The 17,651-nt window shown below is 59.3% G+C and overlaps 2 protein-coding genes across 3 annotated transcripts; both read left to right on the forward strand.

Moving 5' to 3' along the window:
• The first annotated feature begins 4,527 nt into the window (after nucleotides 1–4,527).
• On the forward strand, nucleotides 4,528–8,814 carry PRDM8 (PR/SET domain 8). The gene is made up of 4 exons (XM_068680465.1): nucleotides 4,528–4,910; nucleotides 6,061–6,281; nucleotides 6,423–6,654; nucleotides 6,837–8,814. Exons 2-4 carry the CDS (start codon nucleotides 6,063–6,065, stop codon nucleotides 8,252–8,254), a joined length of 1,869 nt encoding a protein of 622 aa, XP_068536566.1. The 5' UTR covers nucleotides 4,528–4,910; nucleotides 6,061–6,062; the 3' UTR covers nucleotides 8,255–8,814.
• Nucleotides 8,815–12,418: 3,604 nt separating this feature from the next.
• FGF5 (fibroblast growth factor 5) lies at nucleotides 12,419–17,444 on the forward strand. 2 transcript variants are annotated; one of them, XM_068680469.1, is made up of 3 exons: nucleotides 12,419–12,945; nucleotides 14,358–14,461; nucleotides 16,364–17,444. In XM_068680469.1, exons 1-3 carry the CDS (start codon nucleotides 12,444–12,446, stop codon nucleotides 16,721–16,723), a joined length of 966 nt encoding a protein of 321 aa, XP_068536570.1. In that variant the 5' UTR covers nucleotides 12,419–12,443; the 3' UTR covers nucleotides 16,724–17,444. The 2 variants fall into 2 exon arrangements, with proteins under 2 accessions (XP_068536570.1, XP_068536571.1); XM_068680470.1 differs by lacking the exon at nucleotides 12,419–12,945 and adding an exon at nucleotides 13,020–13,403.
• Nucleotides 17,445–17,651: the final 207 nt, after the last annotated feature.

Here is a 17,651-nt window from a genome sequence, read left to right on the forward strand (position 1 = left end):
TTTCCCAGAGCCCATTCCCAAGCCCTTCCCTTGCCTCTGTTTCACGGGCTGTAAGGAGGGGACGCTGCACTAACACGCTTCTTTGTTCCCATGTTAGATTCTTGCATGGATATATGATGCCCCCCACCCCAAAAGCGCATCCTATAAAACAGGAAAAAATCCCTTTTCAAAGTGCTCATTTAACGGATGGGAAGGATGGAGGAATTGTACAGAGCAGAGAAATCTTTAAAAACGAGGACTGAAGCAAATATAGCTTAGTAGTATACTAGTTACAGAATGAACAGCATATTGTATGTGCTGTGTTAGAGGTATGTTATGAATAACAAAAGCACTGGAGCATTTACATATTTGTTTTCAGAAATCCTGGCAGTTGGATTTCACCATTCTGCGCCTCTTTGCCAGAATCACTAAACAGTGGTACATATGGCTTCTGAAGTACCATATGCCGTAGAAAACGCGAGCTGATGCCTATACTGATGCGACACACTATAGTCTTTATTTAGATTTTTTTGCAGTTTTGAACAAAGAATATTAGATCATGCAAAACATTGTGCAAGCAGCATGTAGTAGTACATACAGTAAAACATAATACATTGCGACCGAAGAAAAGCAAACTTTAAAAAAAAAAAAAAAAAAAAAAAGGAAAGAAATGATAGTATTGGGAATTCGGATGTGCACGTGCCAAGAAATGTATCAGGCAGCGCGACACGGCTTTGTACGGCTGCAGCAGGAGATTTGCTCGTGCTTAAAGCAAAGAGTTCAGAGACAGAGCCCTGCAGACGAAGTGGTTTTGGATGGAGGGGCAGCTCGAAGAGATGCTCTCTGTTCCAAAAAGTACCGAGGACGGCACTTCATTTTGTGCTTGAAGCCCTCAGGGAGCAGAAGCTGCACGTGCAGGAGCAGCGGGAGCGCTCTCCTCTCCCACCTCACTCCCCAAAAATAGCAACGGGGAGCGTGGCTTTGATGGGTGATGAGAGGAACACCTTGGAAATGAAGGGGAACACGGCTGCAAGCACAACGGGCCAACAAATGCAGCCTTGCACTGAGATAAAGAATTGGGGTTTTGTTGTGAGAAGGGGCTGTAAAAGATGCTTTTTCCCTCCAGATCCTGCAGCTCCAGGGCCTGGGCGCTGTGTGTTAGGAGACACGGGTGAGGCACGGTGAGCACCTCAGGCCTGTGAGGGAGGAGATGTGAGGGCACAAAAAATTGTGGCTGAAAAGCTCCTACTTCCCTGCTGGTTTAACACAGGGGAAAGGGGGAGAAAAGGGACTGAGAGAAGAGAAATGCATCGGGGGTGATGGGTGCTCTCATCGAGCTCAGACAGGAAGGTGCTGCGTGGTCCCACTGGGAAGGGAGCACTGTCCCCAATTCAAACATCGTTAAGTGGCTGCGATTTTATGGAATTAATGAGGGGGGAAGAGGGATAAGGGAGTCCACTTGCTGCCAGCTCTGCCACCTCGGTGGCAGCAGCAGTGCCCGCCAGGTCGAGCACAGGGAAAAGGAGGCGAGGAAGAGTCTGGGGAGAAAGGCGAGCCCCAGCAGGGCTGCCTAGGGAATGGGGGCTGCAGCTGCCTCCCAGCTGTGGGCTTTGCCTCCCGATAAAAACCCTAAAAGCATGGAAAATAATACCAACAATAATAATAATGAGCATCCTTGTGGGCACCTCTCAGCCCTCCCGCCTGCCCCCGGCCGGCTTCCCAGCCCACGCGTGGTGCTGCCAAGGATTTTCCTCCTCGCCACATCCCACGGGGGGCCGTGTCCCCCCCCTCGGGCTCAGCCTGCAGCCGTTTGCTGCCCGGGACGGCGGCGGGGCCGCCGGCAGCATCCTCGCCTTCGTCTTTCCTCTCCTGCCCTCCATCGGAAGGAAGGGAGCCTTCACCCTGCGCGGGGATGCTGCGGCCGGGGGGGGCCCGAGCGGGGCCCGATCCCCGCACCCCCAAGCAGCCTGCCCTCCTGCCGCCCGGGAGGAGGAGGAGGAGGATGAGGAGGAAGGCAGGGTGTTCTGCCGCCCCTTCGCGGCTTTTCCCCGGCCTCCTCCGTCCCCCGATCGGCGCGCGATTAAAGGTTTCTGTAAATCTGTTCGCATCCCCTTCACGTGGGGCCCGCCGCTGCCGGCTGTATTGCCCTTTAGATGCCTCTTCCTTTTTTTGTTTTACAATTGTTGTATCAATATAATGCTTCCTTTCTTCCTCTGTCTCTATAGATACAGATATACAAGGCAAACTAAAGGTTTCGGCCGCTATTCAGCGCCTCCTCATTTGTCCCGGAGCCCTAACAGTGGTGCCCTTTCTCTTCTGGCTGCTTTTCCCTGCTTCTGGAGCAGCAGTTATGGGAGAAGCAGATGGCTACTGATTGGGTGAGCTTTGTGGCTTTAATACTGAATACTTTATGGAAAAGGACTTTATCATGCTTGGTTGGTCAGAGGAACAACGGGATGAGATTTATGACGAGAGAAAATAAATCTTTCTAAGTTGCAGGCTCCTTCACACACCCTGTGTCGAGCCGCCGTGGCAGGGATGGAGCCGAAATCCTCCGCATCCTTCTTTCTGTCTGCCCTGCCCTCTGTCTGTCCTGCTTTCTGGTGCTCTCCCTGCTACTCCCTGCACCCACCAAACTTTGGGGGGCTCTCGCTCAAGCCTGGCCAGGGGGCAGCCACCCCCTGGAGGGGCTCAGCACCATGAATGTCACGCAATCCCCTTGAACAGCCATGGAGACACCCTAACGCCCAGACCCCACATCCCCTGGAGATGGGGAGCTGGTCTCAGTCCCCCCATTTTCCTCTCCTCTGCCCTGAGAAGGTAAAACCAGGTGAAAGCTTTGTGGGGTTTACACGAGCCCTGGCGCTGCTGCCAAGTAGGGTGAGGAGGGGAAACACCGTGCCGAGAGGCAAAATGGTGAGGTACAAAGTCAGAAGGAATTCATAGCCAGCTAGGGGAAAAGAAAATAATAATCCGAAGCACACTGCTGAATATCCATTAATACGTGGAAGCAGGTCCTGTGTTGGCTCAGGAAGAAGTTCAGGGGAAGTTCAGCCGGGGAGCCGGTGGCATCCCCCAGCCGGGCACGGAACTGCATCCTGCAGGAGGCCAGGGACTGGTGCAGGGGGCACCCAAAACTGGGAGATGGGGCTGGAGGGTGGCGGGAGATGCTGGGGGGCGAGGATGGGGGGGCCCTCCTGGGAGCCCCGGGGAAGGGCCTGTGCTGCCAGAGGCCTAGCTGCGGTGGCTGCCTGGGGGAAGGCAGCCGCTCTGCATGCGTTTCTCCAGGCACCCGGAGAGCTTTGGTTCAGTCCCATACATGTGGGCACCCCCGGGGGCTGCTTTCTGGCCACGCAGCCTGGGACAGTGCAGCTCCGAGCATCCTTTATGCTGCCCCCCCCCACACTCCATAAATCCTGGGGAGTCCCCTGGGTGAGCCAGACGCAGCGGGTGCCCCCACATCCCTGCGTTTCGGCGCTGCTCGTGTCGCCCTTGGGCTTCTCCCCGTGCTCCAGACAAAGGCTCTGGGCTCCTCCAGCGAGCGGGGCTCCGGCTGCGCTCCCCCAGCGTGGCTAAACGGGAGGCGACCCCACAGGCAGCGGGGTGTGCGTGTAAAGGCATCATTCTGCAAGGCTCAGCGGTACCCGTGCCCGGCACCCAATTTCTGGCAGCATCCGAGGCTGCCTCAGTGCCCCAAAGTGCCCCGGCCGTCCTCGTTAGTCTCGGGGATTTTCGGTATCCGACGCCGTGTCGCAGCGGCTGCCCAGTGCTTCGTGTGCCGTGGTGGCCCTTAAAATTGTCGCCGATGGAAATAACGGGTCCGTTTTCTTTCCCCCTGCTAATGAGAGACAATTGGACAATTTATGTCACAAAGCGAGGGCTGCAGCATTTAAAAGAAAAAATAAGAGAGAGAGGGAAAAAAAAAAAAGAAAAAAAAAAAACGGAAAAAAGGAAAAAAAAAATCTGTCTGAAGCAGGAATTAAATCCAAATTTTACAGGAATTTTACAGACTCCCGTATTTTTAATGTTTTGTCCGTCTCCGTTTTGGGAGACGCTGGGTTTTGTTGAATTAATAAGATAAACGTTGAAAGCATATTATAGGCAGCCTTTAATCCTAATGCAAGGAAAATCGTAATTATGTCGAGGATAAGTGAATTTGAAAGCCAAACATCAGCCCACTCTCTGATTGCAAGCAGCGCTCCGTTCGCCGCTGGGAACGGCTTTGTGCCTTCTTTTGTTCAGCCCGGGCTTTTTATTTTCTATTTTAATTTGGGGGCGTTTGGGGTTTTGTTTCGTCCGCTCGCGGTCGCTGGGTGGTTTCTGAAGCCCGAAACGCCAGGCGGGGAGGGGGGGAAGCGGCCGAGGCTCCCCGAGCCCCCCGGCTGGGCGGAGAGGGGGTACGGGGGGGCCGGGGGAGGGCCGGGGGCTGCCGGGGACCCCCGGGGCCGCCCCGTCGGGGGGCGCTGCCCCTATGGGACCGCGGCTCCGGGGGGCAGAGCCGTCGTGGGGGGGGGGGAGAGCCGTCGGGGAAGGAGCCCCCAGCCCCGATCCGCTGGGAAAAGGATGCGGGGGGGTCTCCCCATCGCCCCCCCTTTTCCTCCGCTCGGCGGGGCCAGGTGAGGGCCGGGCGGGCCGGCAGCGAGCGGGCGGCCCCCGAAGGGGTTAAAGGGAGGGGACGTGGGCTGTCACGCGTCATTGGGCAGCTTATGTGCGGCAAACAAAAAGTGTGGGGCTGCCCGCCGCTCGCTCACTGCACCGGGGCCGGCTGCTCGGCTCGCCACCCGGCTCCAGCCCTGCCTCCAACCCTTCCCTCCCCTTCCCCGGGCCATGGAGCGGCGCTGAGGCCGCCGGCAGCGGAGGCAGAGGAGGCCGGAGGCAGCGGAGGCCTTTGTGCCGCTCGCCGGGGCGAGGAGGGTCCCCCCCGCTCCCTGGTGAGTACCCCCCGGCCGGGGGGAGCGATGCCGGGGGGGGGCACGGACGGCCCTGCCCGCACCCCCAGACCCTGCGGGAGCGGCCCCGGCCCGGACAAAGGCAGCGGCCGGGGGGGGTCGGGAGGGGGCCGGGGGGAAGCAGCCGGGGGGTGGCCGGGGGGGACTGCAGGAAAGTTTGGCGGGGGTCGCTGCCCGCCGCTCGTTTCGTTGCGGGGAATAACGCCCCCCCCTTCCCCGGGCTGCGCCGCAACGGGGAGGCGGCGAGAAGGGGCCCCCCCGGCCCCCTTTCCCGGCTGGGGGCTGGCAACCGGGGGGGCAAAAAGGTCGGGGGGTGCCGGGGCTGGACCCCGAAAACCGGAGGGGGAAGGCGGCGGAGAGGAGCGGGCGGTGGGGAAGAGCGGGCAGCTTGCTCCCGAGCAGCCTCGAAAGGACCAAATTGGATGGCAGATGGGGCGGGGGGAAGGCGGCATGAAAACTAATCGGGTTGCGAAGGGAAAGGGCACCCGCAGCCCTGCGGGGAGCGCCGGTGCTCGGTGCCCGGTTCCCATTTGCCGGTGCCCGGCTCCTTCCCCCGGCTCCTCCGCCCGGCTCCGTCCCCTCGCATCTCGGGAGCCGGGGCTCCCCCTCCTCCATAAATAACAGCGGCGAGGTAAAAATAATTACCTCTGCTTGCTGCTTTTAATTAAAGTCTCGGAGGGAAAGTGCCGGATTATGGTAATGAGCAGCCACGCGTCCCCCTCGCAGAGCGGCCCGGGAGGGCAGCGGGTATGCCAGCGCCGGCAATGACGACCCCCGAAACCCCCTGGCCCCGCTCCCCGCCGGGGCTGGAGTCCGCGGGAGGATTTCTCAGGGTTTTCTCGGGGTTTTCTCTCCCCCGGTTCCCCCCGGAACCACAAATCACGGCGCAGCCTCCCCTGAGCTCCGTTATTTTCTCCTTTTCCAGCGCTGCTGCTTTTCCTATCGAAACCCCGAAAGGCAAACACAACTACCTCCTTTTTGTCCTTTTGTTGTTGTGCTGGTGGTGTTTTGTGATTTGTGTTTTTTTTGGGGGGGGGATGTTGGTTTGGTTTTGTTTTCCCCCCACCCTTTTGTTTTTATCCCCCCGGCGCCGCCGATAACGCGCCCGCCTCGCCCCTCTCTCCGCCCGCAGGGATGGAGGACGCCGGCGTGCAGAGGGGGCTGTGGGACGGGGACGCCAAGACGGTGCAGCAGTGCTTGACTGACATTTTCACCAGCGTTTACACCACCTGCGACATCCCGGAAAATGCCATTTTCGGCCCCTGCGTCCTGAGCCACACGTCGCTCTATGACAGCATCGCCTTCATCGCCCTCAAATCCACCGACAAGCGCACCGTGCCCTACATCTTTCGGGTAAGCTCCGCTCCCGGCTCGGGGGCAGCCCCCAGCCCGCTCCCCCCGGGGGCTCCGGTGCCCGGCGGGGGCTGGCCCGGCCCGGCCCGGCCCGGGGCGCGCCGTCGAGGCGGGCTGGCTCCCTACGGCGGCGCCTTGCAGGTGGACACGTCGGCGGCCAACGGCTCGGCCGAGGGGCTGATGTGGCTGCGGCTGGTGCAGTCGGCCCGGGAGCGGGAGGAGCAGAACCTGGAGGCCTACATCAAGAGCGGGCAGCTCTTCTACCGCTCCCTGCGCCGCATCGCCAAGGACGAGGAGCTGCTGGTGTGGTACGGCAAGGAGCTCACCGAGCTGCTGCTGCTCGGCCCCGCCCGGGCCCCCGCCCGCTCCAACGGTGGGTGTCCCCCCCCGAAACCCTCCAGTTTCCCCTCTCTACCCCTATCCCCGACGGCGGGAGGCGAGGGGACAGCGGGGCCGGGAGGGGAGGCTCCCCTCCTCGTCCCCCGCGGCCCCAAAGGGGCGGCCGCGCTGACAGCCCCCCGCGTCCCTTCCCCGTCCCCCCGTGTCCCCGCTCAGGCTCGCCGCCTTACGCGTGCCCCGAGTGCAGCCAGCGCTTCCAGTTCGAGCTGCCCTTCGCCGCCCACCTGCGGTTCCGCTGCCCCAAGAGGCTGCACGGCGCCGGCACCGGCCCCGCCGAGCCCCACGGAGGCAAAGAGGCCGCGGGCAAGGAGCCGGAGGCCGCCAAGTTCTGCAAGCCGGCCGGGCCGCTCCACCACCCCTTCCCCGACGGCACCGCCGCCACCAAGCCCTCCACGGACTTCCACAACCTGGCGAGGGAGCTGGAAAACTCCCGCGGCGCCCCCGGCTCCGGAGGCTCCCCGGGGAGGCCGGCGCCCCCCGACGGCGCCCCCGAGGCGGCCGGGGGCAAGGCGAAGCGGCGCTACCCCGAGGAAGAGGAGCGGGGCCGCTTCCCCACGGAGCGGCCGGGGCTGCCGTCGGCGCCCAAGGAGGAGCTGGTGTGCACCCCGCAGCAGCAGCAGCAGTACCGGGCGGCCGGCTCCTACTGCGGCCTGGAGGAGGGGGGCCGCCTCTTCGCGCCCCCCAGCCCCGAGACGGGCGAGGCCAAGCGCAGCGCCTTCGTCGAGGTGAAGAAGGCGGCCCGCGGCCCCGAGCCCGACGGCGCGGCCGAGGAGGGCCAGGAGCGCGCTTCTCCCCCGGGGACGGGCACGGGGGGACCCGGGCCCGGCGGGGGGGAGCCGGGGCTGTGCCCCCGCGGCTCCGGGGGGCCCCTGGGCGCCCGGCTGGAGGGGGGCAGCCCGGCGCGGGGCAGCGCCTTCAGCACCGTGCCGCAGCTCGGCGGCGGCCCCGGCGGCGGCCCCGGCGGGGCGGAGGAGCGCAAGAGCGCCTTCTCGCAGCCCGCCCGCTCCTTCCCTCACGGGCCGCCGCTGGTGCTGGGCCAGAAGCTGGGCGGCCTGGGCGAGCCGTGCCCCGACGGCTCCTCCGCCGCCCCCGGCCGCCTGTACGCCGCCGAGGCGCTGGCCGTCAAGCTGCCCGGCGGCGGCGGCGAGGGGGCGGCGGGCGGCGGCGGCGGCCCCGGGGGCGGCCCGGGGGGCGGCCCGGGGGGCGGCGGGGGGCTGCCCAAGCAGAGCCCCTTCCTCTACGCCACCGCCTTCTGGCCCAAGAGCTCGGCGGCGGCGGCGGTGGCGGCGGCGGCGGCGGGGCCCCTGCAGCTGCAGCTGCCGTCGGCGCTGACGCTGCTGCCGCCGTCGTTCACGTCGCTGTGCCTGCCGGCGCAGAACTGGTGCGCCAAGTGCAACGCCTCCTTCCGCATGACCTCGGACCTGGTGTACCACATGCGCTCCCACCACAAGAAGGAGTACGCGCTGGAGCCCCTGGTCAAGCGGCGCCGCGAGGAGAAGCTCAAGTGCCCGATCTGCAACGAGTCCTTCCGAGAGCGGCACCACCTCTCCCGCCACATGACCTCGCACAACTAGCCGGGGGGCACGGCGGGGGGCACGGCGGGGGGCGGCGGAGGCGGCGGCTTACGAGTACATTGTTTAAAATGTCATATATTGCAACATATTGATGCATTTGTCATACGTTTCTACTTAAATTATTGAGCACTTATGGTTTAGGTGTAAGAATAATTCTATGTCAGGGTAAATTTTTATTTTAGATATGAAGCTACGGGGGGCGGCGGGGCGGGCGCCGTCTGCGCCGGGCTCCGCTTGCACCGGGCTCCGTTTGCACCGAGTCCTCTTGCACCGGACCCCGCTTGCACCGGGTCCGTTCACACCGGGCTCCGCTTGCACCGGGTCCGTTCACACCGGGCTCCGCTTGCACCGGGCTCCGCCGCCCGCTCGCCGCCCCCTTCGCCCCCGCCGCCCGCCCCCGCGTGTAACTTCGTGCCCGTGAAATGGAGTCTCAATAGTTCCGTGTTTCTTTTCATCCCCTCTTCCCCCGCCACACGCACCCCTGGAAAAGATTTATTAAACTTTATAGTTTATCTGGGTATGTTGGATGCTTTGACAATAAATGACTTTATTTTCTTCAACGCGGCTGCACGTTACTCGGCGCCGGGGTGGTGGTGGAGTGGTGGTGGTGATGGTGGTGGTGGGGGAATGGTGCTGGGGTCGTGGTGCTGGGGTCGTGGTCCCCGTCCCGGTCCCGGTCCTCGCCCCCCGCAGCCCCGCGGCTGCCCCGCACCGCCCCGCGCTCGCCGCTCGCTGCTTCCCGTCTCGGTCCTGCCGTGCCTGCCCTCTCCTTCGTTTCGGTCTGAACCGCATTCTTCCTTTCCTCCTCTCTTTATTTCTATAATTTTCTTTATTTCTTTAATTTTCTTTATTTCTTTCCCTTTTTCTTTCTTTCTTTCACTTTTTCTTTCATTAAAAAAAAAAATCCTTCTATTTTTCCCTTTTTTCTTTCTCTTTATTTCCTCTTTCTCTTTCCTTCTTTCCATCCATTTTCTCTCTGTTTTCCTTTTCTTCTCTCTCTTCCACCGCTCCCGTTTTCCTCTTTTCTCTCTCTACTGTCTTTATATTCTTCTTTATATATAGAAAGAATATTCCATTGCTTCCTTACATATTTTTAAATTTCCTTCCATTTTCCTTTCTCCGTTTTCTTTTCATTTTTCCTTTCTTCTTTTCCTGTCTCCCTTTTCCTTTCATTTGCCTTTCCCCCTTTCCTTTCCCCTTTCCTTTCTCCTTTTCCTTTTCTCCTTTTCCTTTCTCCTGTTCCTTTTCCTTTTCTCCTTTTCCTTTTCATTTTCTCCTTTTCCTTTCTCCTTTTCCTTTCTCCTTTTCCTTTTCCTTTTTTCCTTTTCCTTTCTCCTTTTCCTTTTCCCCTTATTCTTTTAATTTCTTTTTTCTCCTTTTTCTTTCTCTCTTTTCCTTTTTCGCTTTCTCTTCTCCTGTATTTTTTTCTTTTGATTTCTCCTTTCTACTTTTTCCTTTCTACGTTTTTTTTTCATATTTTTAATTTTCTTTGATTTCTTCTTTCTCCCTTTTCCTTTCCTCTTTTTCTTTTTCTTTTCTTTTTCTTTTTCTTTTTCTTTTTCTTTTTCTTTTTCTTTTCCTTTTCCTTTTCCTTTTCCTTTTCCTTTTCCTTTTTTCTTTTTCTTTTTCCTTTCTTTCTTTCTTATTCCGTTTTTACTTTCCCCTTTCCCCGCTGTGCTTTTCGCTTTTTCGTTTTCCTGTGTCCTCTCTCCCTTTTCCTTTCTCCGTTCTTTTGGCTTTTCCCCTTCCCCTTTCTCCTTCCCTTTTCCTTCCCAGCCTTTCCCACACCCCCAGCCCCCATAGCTCCGTCCCACCCCGCACCTCGCCCCACCGGGACCCTTCTCCCCCCGGCGGTGCCCAGACCCCGGGTACGCAGGTGGGGGAGCTGGGGGGTCGCCCTGGGGGCTCGGCTGGGGTGTGTGGGGCTCTGGGGGGCTGGGAGACTCCCTCCAGGGCGAGAGGGACTTTTTGTCCCATTAAGTGTATTTTGATTGCTCTTTTTTGCTTTTTCCTCCTTTTTTCCCAAACCTCCGGCCCCGCCGGACGCGTCCATCCCGGGAGCGCTCCCAGCCCCGCCTCCCCGCGTTTAATTGCGCTTTAATTACCGCGGCTCCTCAGCGCTCCCTAATGAGCGCCCAGCCGCTCAGGGGGGCTTTCCCGTTGCTGGAGGTGCTGGGGGGGGATTTGGGATGTCCGGATGCTCCCGGGGCCGCTCACGGGCGGGCACTGCCACCTAGCGGGGCTCCTGTCTCTCCTCCAGCCCCGGGCAGCCCCGAGGATGAGGAGGGGCCTTCTTCAGCCTCCCTCCTCTGGCCTCCCTCCTCTGGCCTTCCCAGGAGCGGGATAAGCGCCCTCTTTCTGCCCGTTGTGGCTCTCCCCTGCCCTCTCCGGGCTCCGGCTGGTAGAAGAACCACGCGTGGCTGCCAGGCTGGCGCTGGGCACGCCGGTGGCAGTGGAAAATCGGGTACGGAGCCCCCCTCGCAGCAGACAGCTCCCAAAATGCAAGCCCTGTAGCTCTGAGCACATAAGAAGGGGCGAGCCGTGTGGTTCGCTGGATGCTCGGCGTGCTCCTGCTTTGGCAGGGAAATTGCAAACGTCTCGCTCGGGGAGGGGGAAATATTCCTGAGGTACCGGCAGCGGGCGTACAACAAGCGCACACCAAGCACCAGGCCAACGGGGAAAGCTGCTGTCGAGCTCGGCGCTGCTCTGACAACTGCTGGAGTGCACCTGTCTGTTTTCCAGCAGAGGCTCCTGCTCACTTCTAAAGACTTTTGCCTTACTTTTAACCAAGAGCCCTCCTCTCCAGGCACCGCAGCTCGCACCAGCACCCTGTTATCCCCTCCGTTTGCCTCCAGTTTGCTCTGTAACCGAGCCTTGAATAATTTAGGTAGCATCGCGTCAGCTTTCAGAGGCTGCTGGTGTGTGTGTGTGTGGAAGGGCTGCAACTGCCAAAGGCAATTAAATTGGATTATTCCAGGAAGTGAGCTATTAGGGTTATTTATTTATTTAGATTCAAGACTTCCTTTTTTTTTTTTTTTTTTTTTTTTCCCTTTCTTTTTTTTTTCTTTTTCTCTCCACTGCATGGGCACCGCTTGGCCTCACGGAAATGCTCGCAAGGGGAAATCACCATCCGACAGCTCCCTGTGGGGTCTGTGTAACCCCTGGACCCCAAAAGGATGCTCGCAGCCCCCACAGGCCCACGGTGGGTCACTGAGTGCAGGCAGTGTGCTTCTGGGGCCGACTGCTACAGCTGGAAGGAGTAAATGAGCTTTTGACCTTCCTTCAGGTATGTGCATCTATATTTAGGGGCATCTATATTTATCCACATGTGTATATATATAAACACGCGTATCTGTACGGGCATATAAATATATTATATCCTGAGCTGCCGTGCGTGGCTGCAGGATCACCCCGCCCGCACCAGCCCATGCCGTGTGCGACCTTCAGCTTCCTCGCGAGGCATGCCGGAGGCTCAGCCTCCTTCCTGCCGAACCCAAACCCCGCTGATGGCTCCAGACAGGATTTGGGGGGTATTTGGTTGGAAAAATGCTGATTTATGTGAGTGATGAGGCTGGGAGGGTGTGGAGGTGTTGGCTTGTGTGGAGGCAAGATTTTTCTGATAGCTTTTTGGGGATGGAAAAAAGATTTTTTGGGAGTCCGGAGAGGGAGAAAGGGGGATGTTGGCACCAGCGATGGATGCCTTTCTGCTGGGAAGAAATCTGGCTGGTGGGGCATGGAGTCAGTCTTGGGGTTGAGGCATGTCTTGGGGTCATGGCACTGTCAGTGGGAGGCCACGTGGATGCTGTTCCCAAATTTTGGGAATTGGGAAGGGAGGGCTGCTGGGTGCTGACACGGGCAGTGTCAACGAGGATGCTCTTGGGGGCGAGGGGCTCGCTGAGAGCCCCCCGGGGATGCTGCCCAGCGCCGGGCTCAGCCTCAGGGCCTGGTGTGGGATGAGACAGGAGGGAGGGGAAGGGAGGAGAAGGGAGGGGAGGGGGCTTCTCTGGCAGCCCCCAGCCCTGGCGGAGGCGCAGCTGCCGGCTGTCATCTCCCGGCGGGGCTGCAACCCAACGCCGCCGTGCCCCGGAGGAGCCCCGGGGCTCGCAGCCGCTCCCCCCCCGTAACCCGAGGCGCAGCCCCGGCTGGGGGAGGGTGGGGTGGGGTGGTCCATGGGGGAGGGCGTGGGTCTATGGGGGGCGGCCCCGCACCCCCCGAGCCCGGGTTGGGGGCTCGGGGCTCCGCACAGGTGCGGTGCCCCCCCGGGCGCACACAGCGGGCGGGAGGGGCGGCCCCCTGCCGCCGGTGCTGGGCGGCGGAGCGGGGATGCGGCGCCCTCCTCCCGCCCTTCCTCCTCCTCCTCCTCCTCCTCCACCTCCCTCCCGCCGGCAGCATGAGCCCGGCCTTCCTCCTCCTCCTCCTCCTCCTCTTCCTCCTGCCCGCCCGAGCCCGGCGGGAGCGGCTGCCCGGCGGGGCGCAGGCGGGACGCAGCGCCCCCGCTCCTTCTTCCTCCTCCTCCTCCTCCACCTCCTCCTCTTCCTCCTCTTCCTCCTGGGCCGCGGGGCCGAGCCGCTTCCCTCGGAGCCGCCCGGGGCGGCGGCGGGGCCGGCTGTACTGCCGGGTGGGCATCGGCTTCCACCTGCAGCTGCACCCCGACGGCCGGGTGGACGGCGCCCACGACGCCAGCCCGCTCAGTGAGTGCAGGGGACGGGGGGGTGCCGCGCCGCGCTCGCCCCCCAAGCCCCCTTTTTCCACCTGGCCACTCTCCCACCCTTGCCCCGTAGCTGGCGGAGCCGTGGGAGACAGCCACTTGTGGCCTTTGGGCCCATGACGTGGGATGTGGGTCGCAGGCATGTGCTGCTGATGGCGCTTCGTGGCATCGAGGTGCAGCCCCATGGGCATGGGGACAACGCCACCGACCCCCAGCAGGTGCCCCTTGGTGTGTGGGGCCTGTGGGAGCCTCACTTCCTCCTTAAAATAAACATGGGAAGTGGCAGAGATCCGATACCGCGGGGCCGGGGGCTTAAGTGTGGCGTCGTGTTTTCTCTCGGCATGTTAATCCCTGCACTCCTTCCTCCGGGGCCACTTTGTCCCAGGGGGAAAACAGAGCCCTGGGAGCAGCCGCTGTGTGCCCCGAGGAGCTGTGGTGTCGGTAAGAGGACAGGAGGGGACATCGGGTGGTGGGGACATGCTGGGACACCTGTGCCAAGGGGACAATGACACTGTGCATGGGTGTGAAACATGTCGGTGGCGGTGAGGAGCGATGGTTGGCCCTGCTGTGGGATGAGCTATGGGTCCCACGTGCCCTTCTAGGGTGGGGAGCTTCAGGAAAAAACTGGTGTTGGTGGTAGCTTCAGCCCCAAATCCAGCCTGCTCTTCTACATCCAGGTTTGTGAGGAGTTGGGGTGAGGCGGGTGGCAGCAGGCTGGCTGCAGAAATGAGGGGCTCCATGCTCCTGTGGCTTCCTTTCTCGCCCTTGCCCACTGCCCAGATTTTGGAGATCTGAGTTGTGGCAGTCAAGACTTGCTGGCCAGCACCCAAAATGAGGGATTTCCCCAGGTGGGAGCTTGTTCTGTCACAGCTGAGGCCGAAATCACCCCCTAAACCACAGCTCCTTGCAAACCCCCCAGCACCAGTGCGGGCAAGACCAACTTGTGTGGCTGAACTTGGCTCTGAAACAAGTGAGAAATCTGGGGGGGAAAAAGAGTTTTTCCTGGTGCTGTGGATCTCATGAGGGCCCAGCAGCACTGGCAGAACTTGTGAAGCCATGGGGCTGGCTGGGAAACAAGGCACCCCTGGTTATTTGCAAAAAAGCATCCTCATCCTCAAAGCCCTTTGCTTTGTTCATCACGGGCTTGTAGCTTAGGGCACAGCTCCCGCCAGCTAAAAATAATAATAATAGGACAAAACTGATAGCAGTACTGGAGTAAATGCAGGTTTTCATGAGTGAACAAGCAGCTGTGTTGCACAGAGGCAGGTTACTGAGGAGCAGGGTCTTTTGGAGGTGAAATGCAAACGCGAGCTTTTTATTTTTTATTTTTATTTTAATTTTGTCACGCTGTTGTGGAGAGAACTGTGATTTATTTTGGGATTTCTGTCATCCTAGGTATTTTGGAAATATTTGCTGTGTCTCAGGGGATTGTAGGAATACGAGGAGTTTTCAGCAACAAATTTTTAGCGATGTCAAAAAAAGGAAAACTCCATGCAAGTGTAAGTAAACCCCCGATTATCAGTACATACTGCGTATTGACGGCGTTGCGACAGCTGCACACACACGTGTGTGCGGCAGCGTTGCTCCGGGGCACCTGCGGCTGCCGGGAGGGCTCTGCAGGGCCGAGGGCAATGGCTTGCGGGAAGCATGGCTGCCTGCCCTGTGGGGGTGAGCCCAGCCTCACGGCCGAGATGTGGGTGTTAGCAATGTGCTCAGGCTGCACAAGCCCACAAGTTGACATAAAGTGGAATTTATTTGCTTGCAAAACTCCCTCGAGTTTTGTCGGAGCATTGGTCCTGGAACCTAATGATGCAGAAATGGTGAGCGCGTCGCTGCTGATTTCTGTGAACTGGACGGAGAGGCTGGGGAAAGTGGGAATGTCTGAGTGAAGGTAAAACAGGGAAAAATGAGCACAGCAGGAGCAGTGTAGGTAGAGAGGAGCAGGCAAAACACACAGTGAAAACATGAGATGAGACCAAAGCAAACATGAAAGGAGACGGAAGCATCGCCAAGTATGGTCCCCAACCCTCCCCTGCAGTTCATAATGGCCCCATTATTCCCCTCGACGTCTTAAGGCATGCCATGGTGCAGGCAGAAATTAAATCAAACCCCGTCCATGCATGGTTAATCGCTGCTGTAGACAGGGCAGTGTGGAAGCGACCTTGGTGAGGGCAATGAGCAGCGGGACGAGGGCGCACGATGCTCTACACTGATGAAAGCTGTCAATTTGTAGAAACTTGACCCAAACGCCTGAAGATGGCTGGGCTGAATAACACCGATAATGCAAAGCCTGCATCTGTTGTTCCTCCCTGCCTCGGTGGGATAAAGTTATTTCATGGCCTAATGAGTGCGCAGCAGCACAAAGCGCGCCCTGCGCCCGTCACTCACGGCTGCGCTTTGATGCGGGAGCCGCTCCGGTGCCGTTGTGCTGTGCTGCGGATCACACCATGCCTGCGGGCCTCTGGGCTGCTCTGAAAATTGCTCTCTGGGTTCGCAGCTTCCCAGGAGAAGTGCCTGGGTCAGACCTAAAACCTCCCTGTGGTGTGGGCAATGCAGTTATCTCGCCTGAGCATCGCTGTGGCTGTCAGGGCATCGTAGAGCAGCTGGTGTGAGCAAAGCTGTGTCCAGAAGGGGGATGGTTGTGCATGAGCGGTGCAGCACCATGGGTTATAAAAAGAAGGGAAAGCAACCGAAAGTTGCCAGGATCACATTTCTTTGATGCAAAGAGTGAAAGGAGTCTTAATTCAAGGTGTTACGGGGGGAAAAATGTACTGCATGCTGGGATTCTGTGCCTTGCATTGTAAGGTTCAACTTTTCTGGTTCAGTTAGGAGTTGAAAATCCATCCCAGCCCCATGGACCTTTGGGTCATCGGGGTCAGGACTTGCTCAATGTGCCTTGCATTTTCTTCTGGAGATGTGGCTGCAGTCAAACACCTTACCCCTGTGCCTGCTCACCTGGCAGCCCCTAAACCTGCTTCTTTGCCAACTTGCATGAGAAATGCTTCATTTTGTTGGGATGTCAGGGAGTAGAGCTGATGGTTTGTGGCGGTGGGCTGCCTTATTCCCAAAACCCCAGCGCTGGGGGACTGTGCAGCCCCATTTACAGTGGGCGATGCTGCGAATGTTTTACAGATAGCAGGGGGCAGAATGACCCTAGTTGATTTCAGAAGAAAATTGGGGTTATAAGTAACTCCAATGCAATTACAACCTGCATGCCAGCTGCCCTCACAGGCTATCAGGCACAGGTTTGGTGCCAGAGTGATGTGTGCGAGGAGATGGAGTGGGCTTTGGGGTCCTCGGGCCAGAGGCCAAAATTGCGGGGTGTCCACTGTGCTTGGAGCGGTTTGGGAGAGCGACGGCAGTGCTAACCCATCTTTGTGTCCCCCCCTTGCTTTCCACAGGCGCATTTCACATCCGAGTGCCAGTTCCGGGAGCGCTTCCAGGAGAACAGCTACAACACCTACGCCTCGGCCGTGCACCGCGGCCGCCGCTCGGGCCGCGAGTGGTATGTGGCCCTCAACAAGCGGGGCAAGGCCAAGCGGGGCTGCAGCCCCCGCGCCCGCCCCCAGCACGTCTCCACGCACTTCTTGCCCCGTTTCCGACAGCCCCCCCCGCCGCAGCTGGCCTTCACTGTCACCCGGCCCGAGAAGAAGCCGCCACCACCTCCTCCACCACCACCACCAAAGAAAACGGCAGCGGCCACCCCGCCGCGGCACAGCCACGGCCCTGTCAAATATCGCCTCAAGTTTCGCTTCGGGTAGCCGCGCCACGAGGAGGCTGTGGGGGATTTTTGGGGAGGAGCGGAGCCCAGTACCCCTCCCCATTCCCAGATGGGATGGATGTGGGGGCACTGGCGGAGTGGAGCGGGTGCTGCTGCTGTGGATGGGGAGTGAGGTGCAGGCGTTGCTCTGCTGCTGCTGAGGGAAGCCATGAGGGGCCTCCGCCTCGGACGTGTTTTCTTGCACCGTTTTCGCTGGTGATGCTGTCGACAATCATTTTCGTACAAGAGTTACGTCCAGTAACTCTCAAGTGCCAGAGGGTTTTGGAACTGTGTTGGCAATAATATATCTCTTTGTAAAGGCTGTTAGGGGGAGGACGGCCATTTGCAGACGTGCAGCCCCGTGGATACACTGATCTGAGTTGGTCTGCACACACCTGGAAAACGTTTATGCTGAACCTGTGGGGAACCATAAAACCTCTGCTCTCCTACCAGGGCCTCACCCTGCACTTCATTCATTAATTTAAATGTGGTGGTGGTGTTGTAAGGAAGAGCGTGGTGTGGCAGCACTGGCAGCGAAGCTGTTGCAGGTTAATGTGAGCAGGATGGGCTGAAAACCCCTCCTGGTCCCAAACGGGTTTGCTGGTCAAAAGGAGGCTGACAAGGTGAAAACAAATGGGTAAATACCTCTGTTAAACTAAAAGCAGTCTGTAGCTGACTTGAGAGAGTTTTAAGCAATAAAGGTAACTTTTTGAGTGTGTCAACCTTCTTGCGTTTCACAAGCCTTGTCAGCCTTGCTGTGCTTTTGTTTGCAGCTGGCAATTGCATCTGAACCCTTTGCGAGGGGCACAGAGCTGCCTGGCCTCCGAGGCCCGGGGTTAATGAGCAGCCATGCTGCAGGCAGCCCTGCAAAGGGCACCGGGACACGTGCCCTGCTGCACCTCACCCGCTGCAGGACACTTGCACGATGC

The sequence above is a fragment of the Anas acuta genome, chromosome 4 (assembly GCF_963932015.1).
Source record: "Anas acuta chromosome 4, bAnaAcu1.1, whole genome shotgun sequence".
NCBI classification, from domain to species: Eukaryota; Metazoa; Chordata; class Aves; order Anseriformes; family Anatidae; genus Anas; species Anas acuta.

Bases quoted from the DNA above. Each gene is read 5' to 3' on its own strand.
- PRDM8 (XM_068680465.1), top strand. From the start codon at position 6,063: ATGGAGGACGCCGGCGTGCAGAGGGGGCTGTGGGACGGGGACGCCAAG. The intron at 6,282-6,422 runs GTAAGCTCCGCT...GGCGCCTTGCAG, and splicing joins CCGTGCCCTACATCTTTCGG to GTGGACACGTCGGCGGCCAA. The intron at 6,655-6,836 runs GTGGGTGTCCCC...GTCCCCGCTCAG, and splicing joins GGCCCCCGCCCGCTCCAACG to GCTCGCCGCCTTACGCGTGC.
- FGF5 (XM_068680469.1), top strand. From the start codon at position 12,444: ATGGGGGGCGGCCCCGCACCCCCCGAGCCCGGGTTGGGGGCTCGGGGC. The intron at 12,946-14,357 runs GTGAGTGCAGGG...CTGTCATCCTAG, and splicing joins CCACGACGCCAGCCCGCTCA to GTATTTTGGAAATATTTGCT. The intron at 14,462-16,363 runs GTAAGTAAACCC...TGCTTTCCACAG, and splicing joins AAGGAAAACTCCATGCAAGT to GCGCATTTCACATCCGAGTG.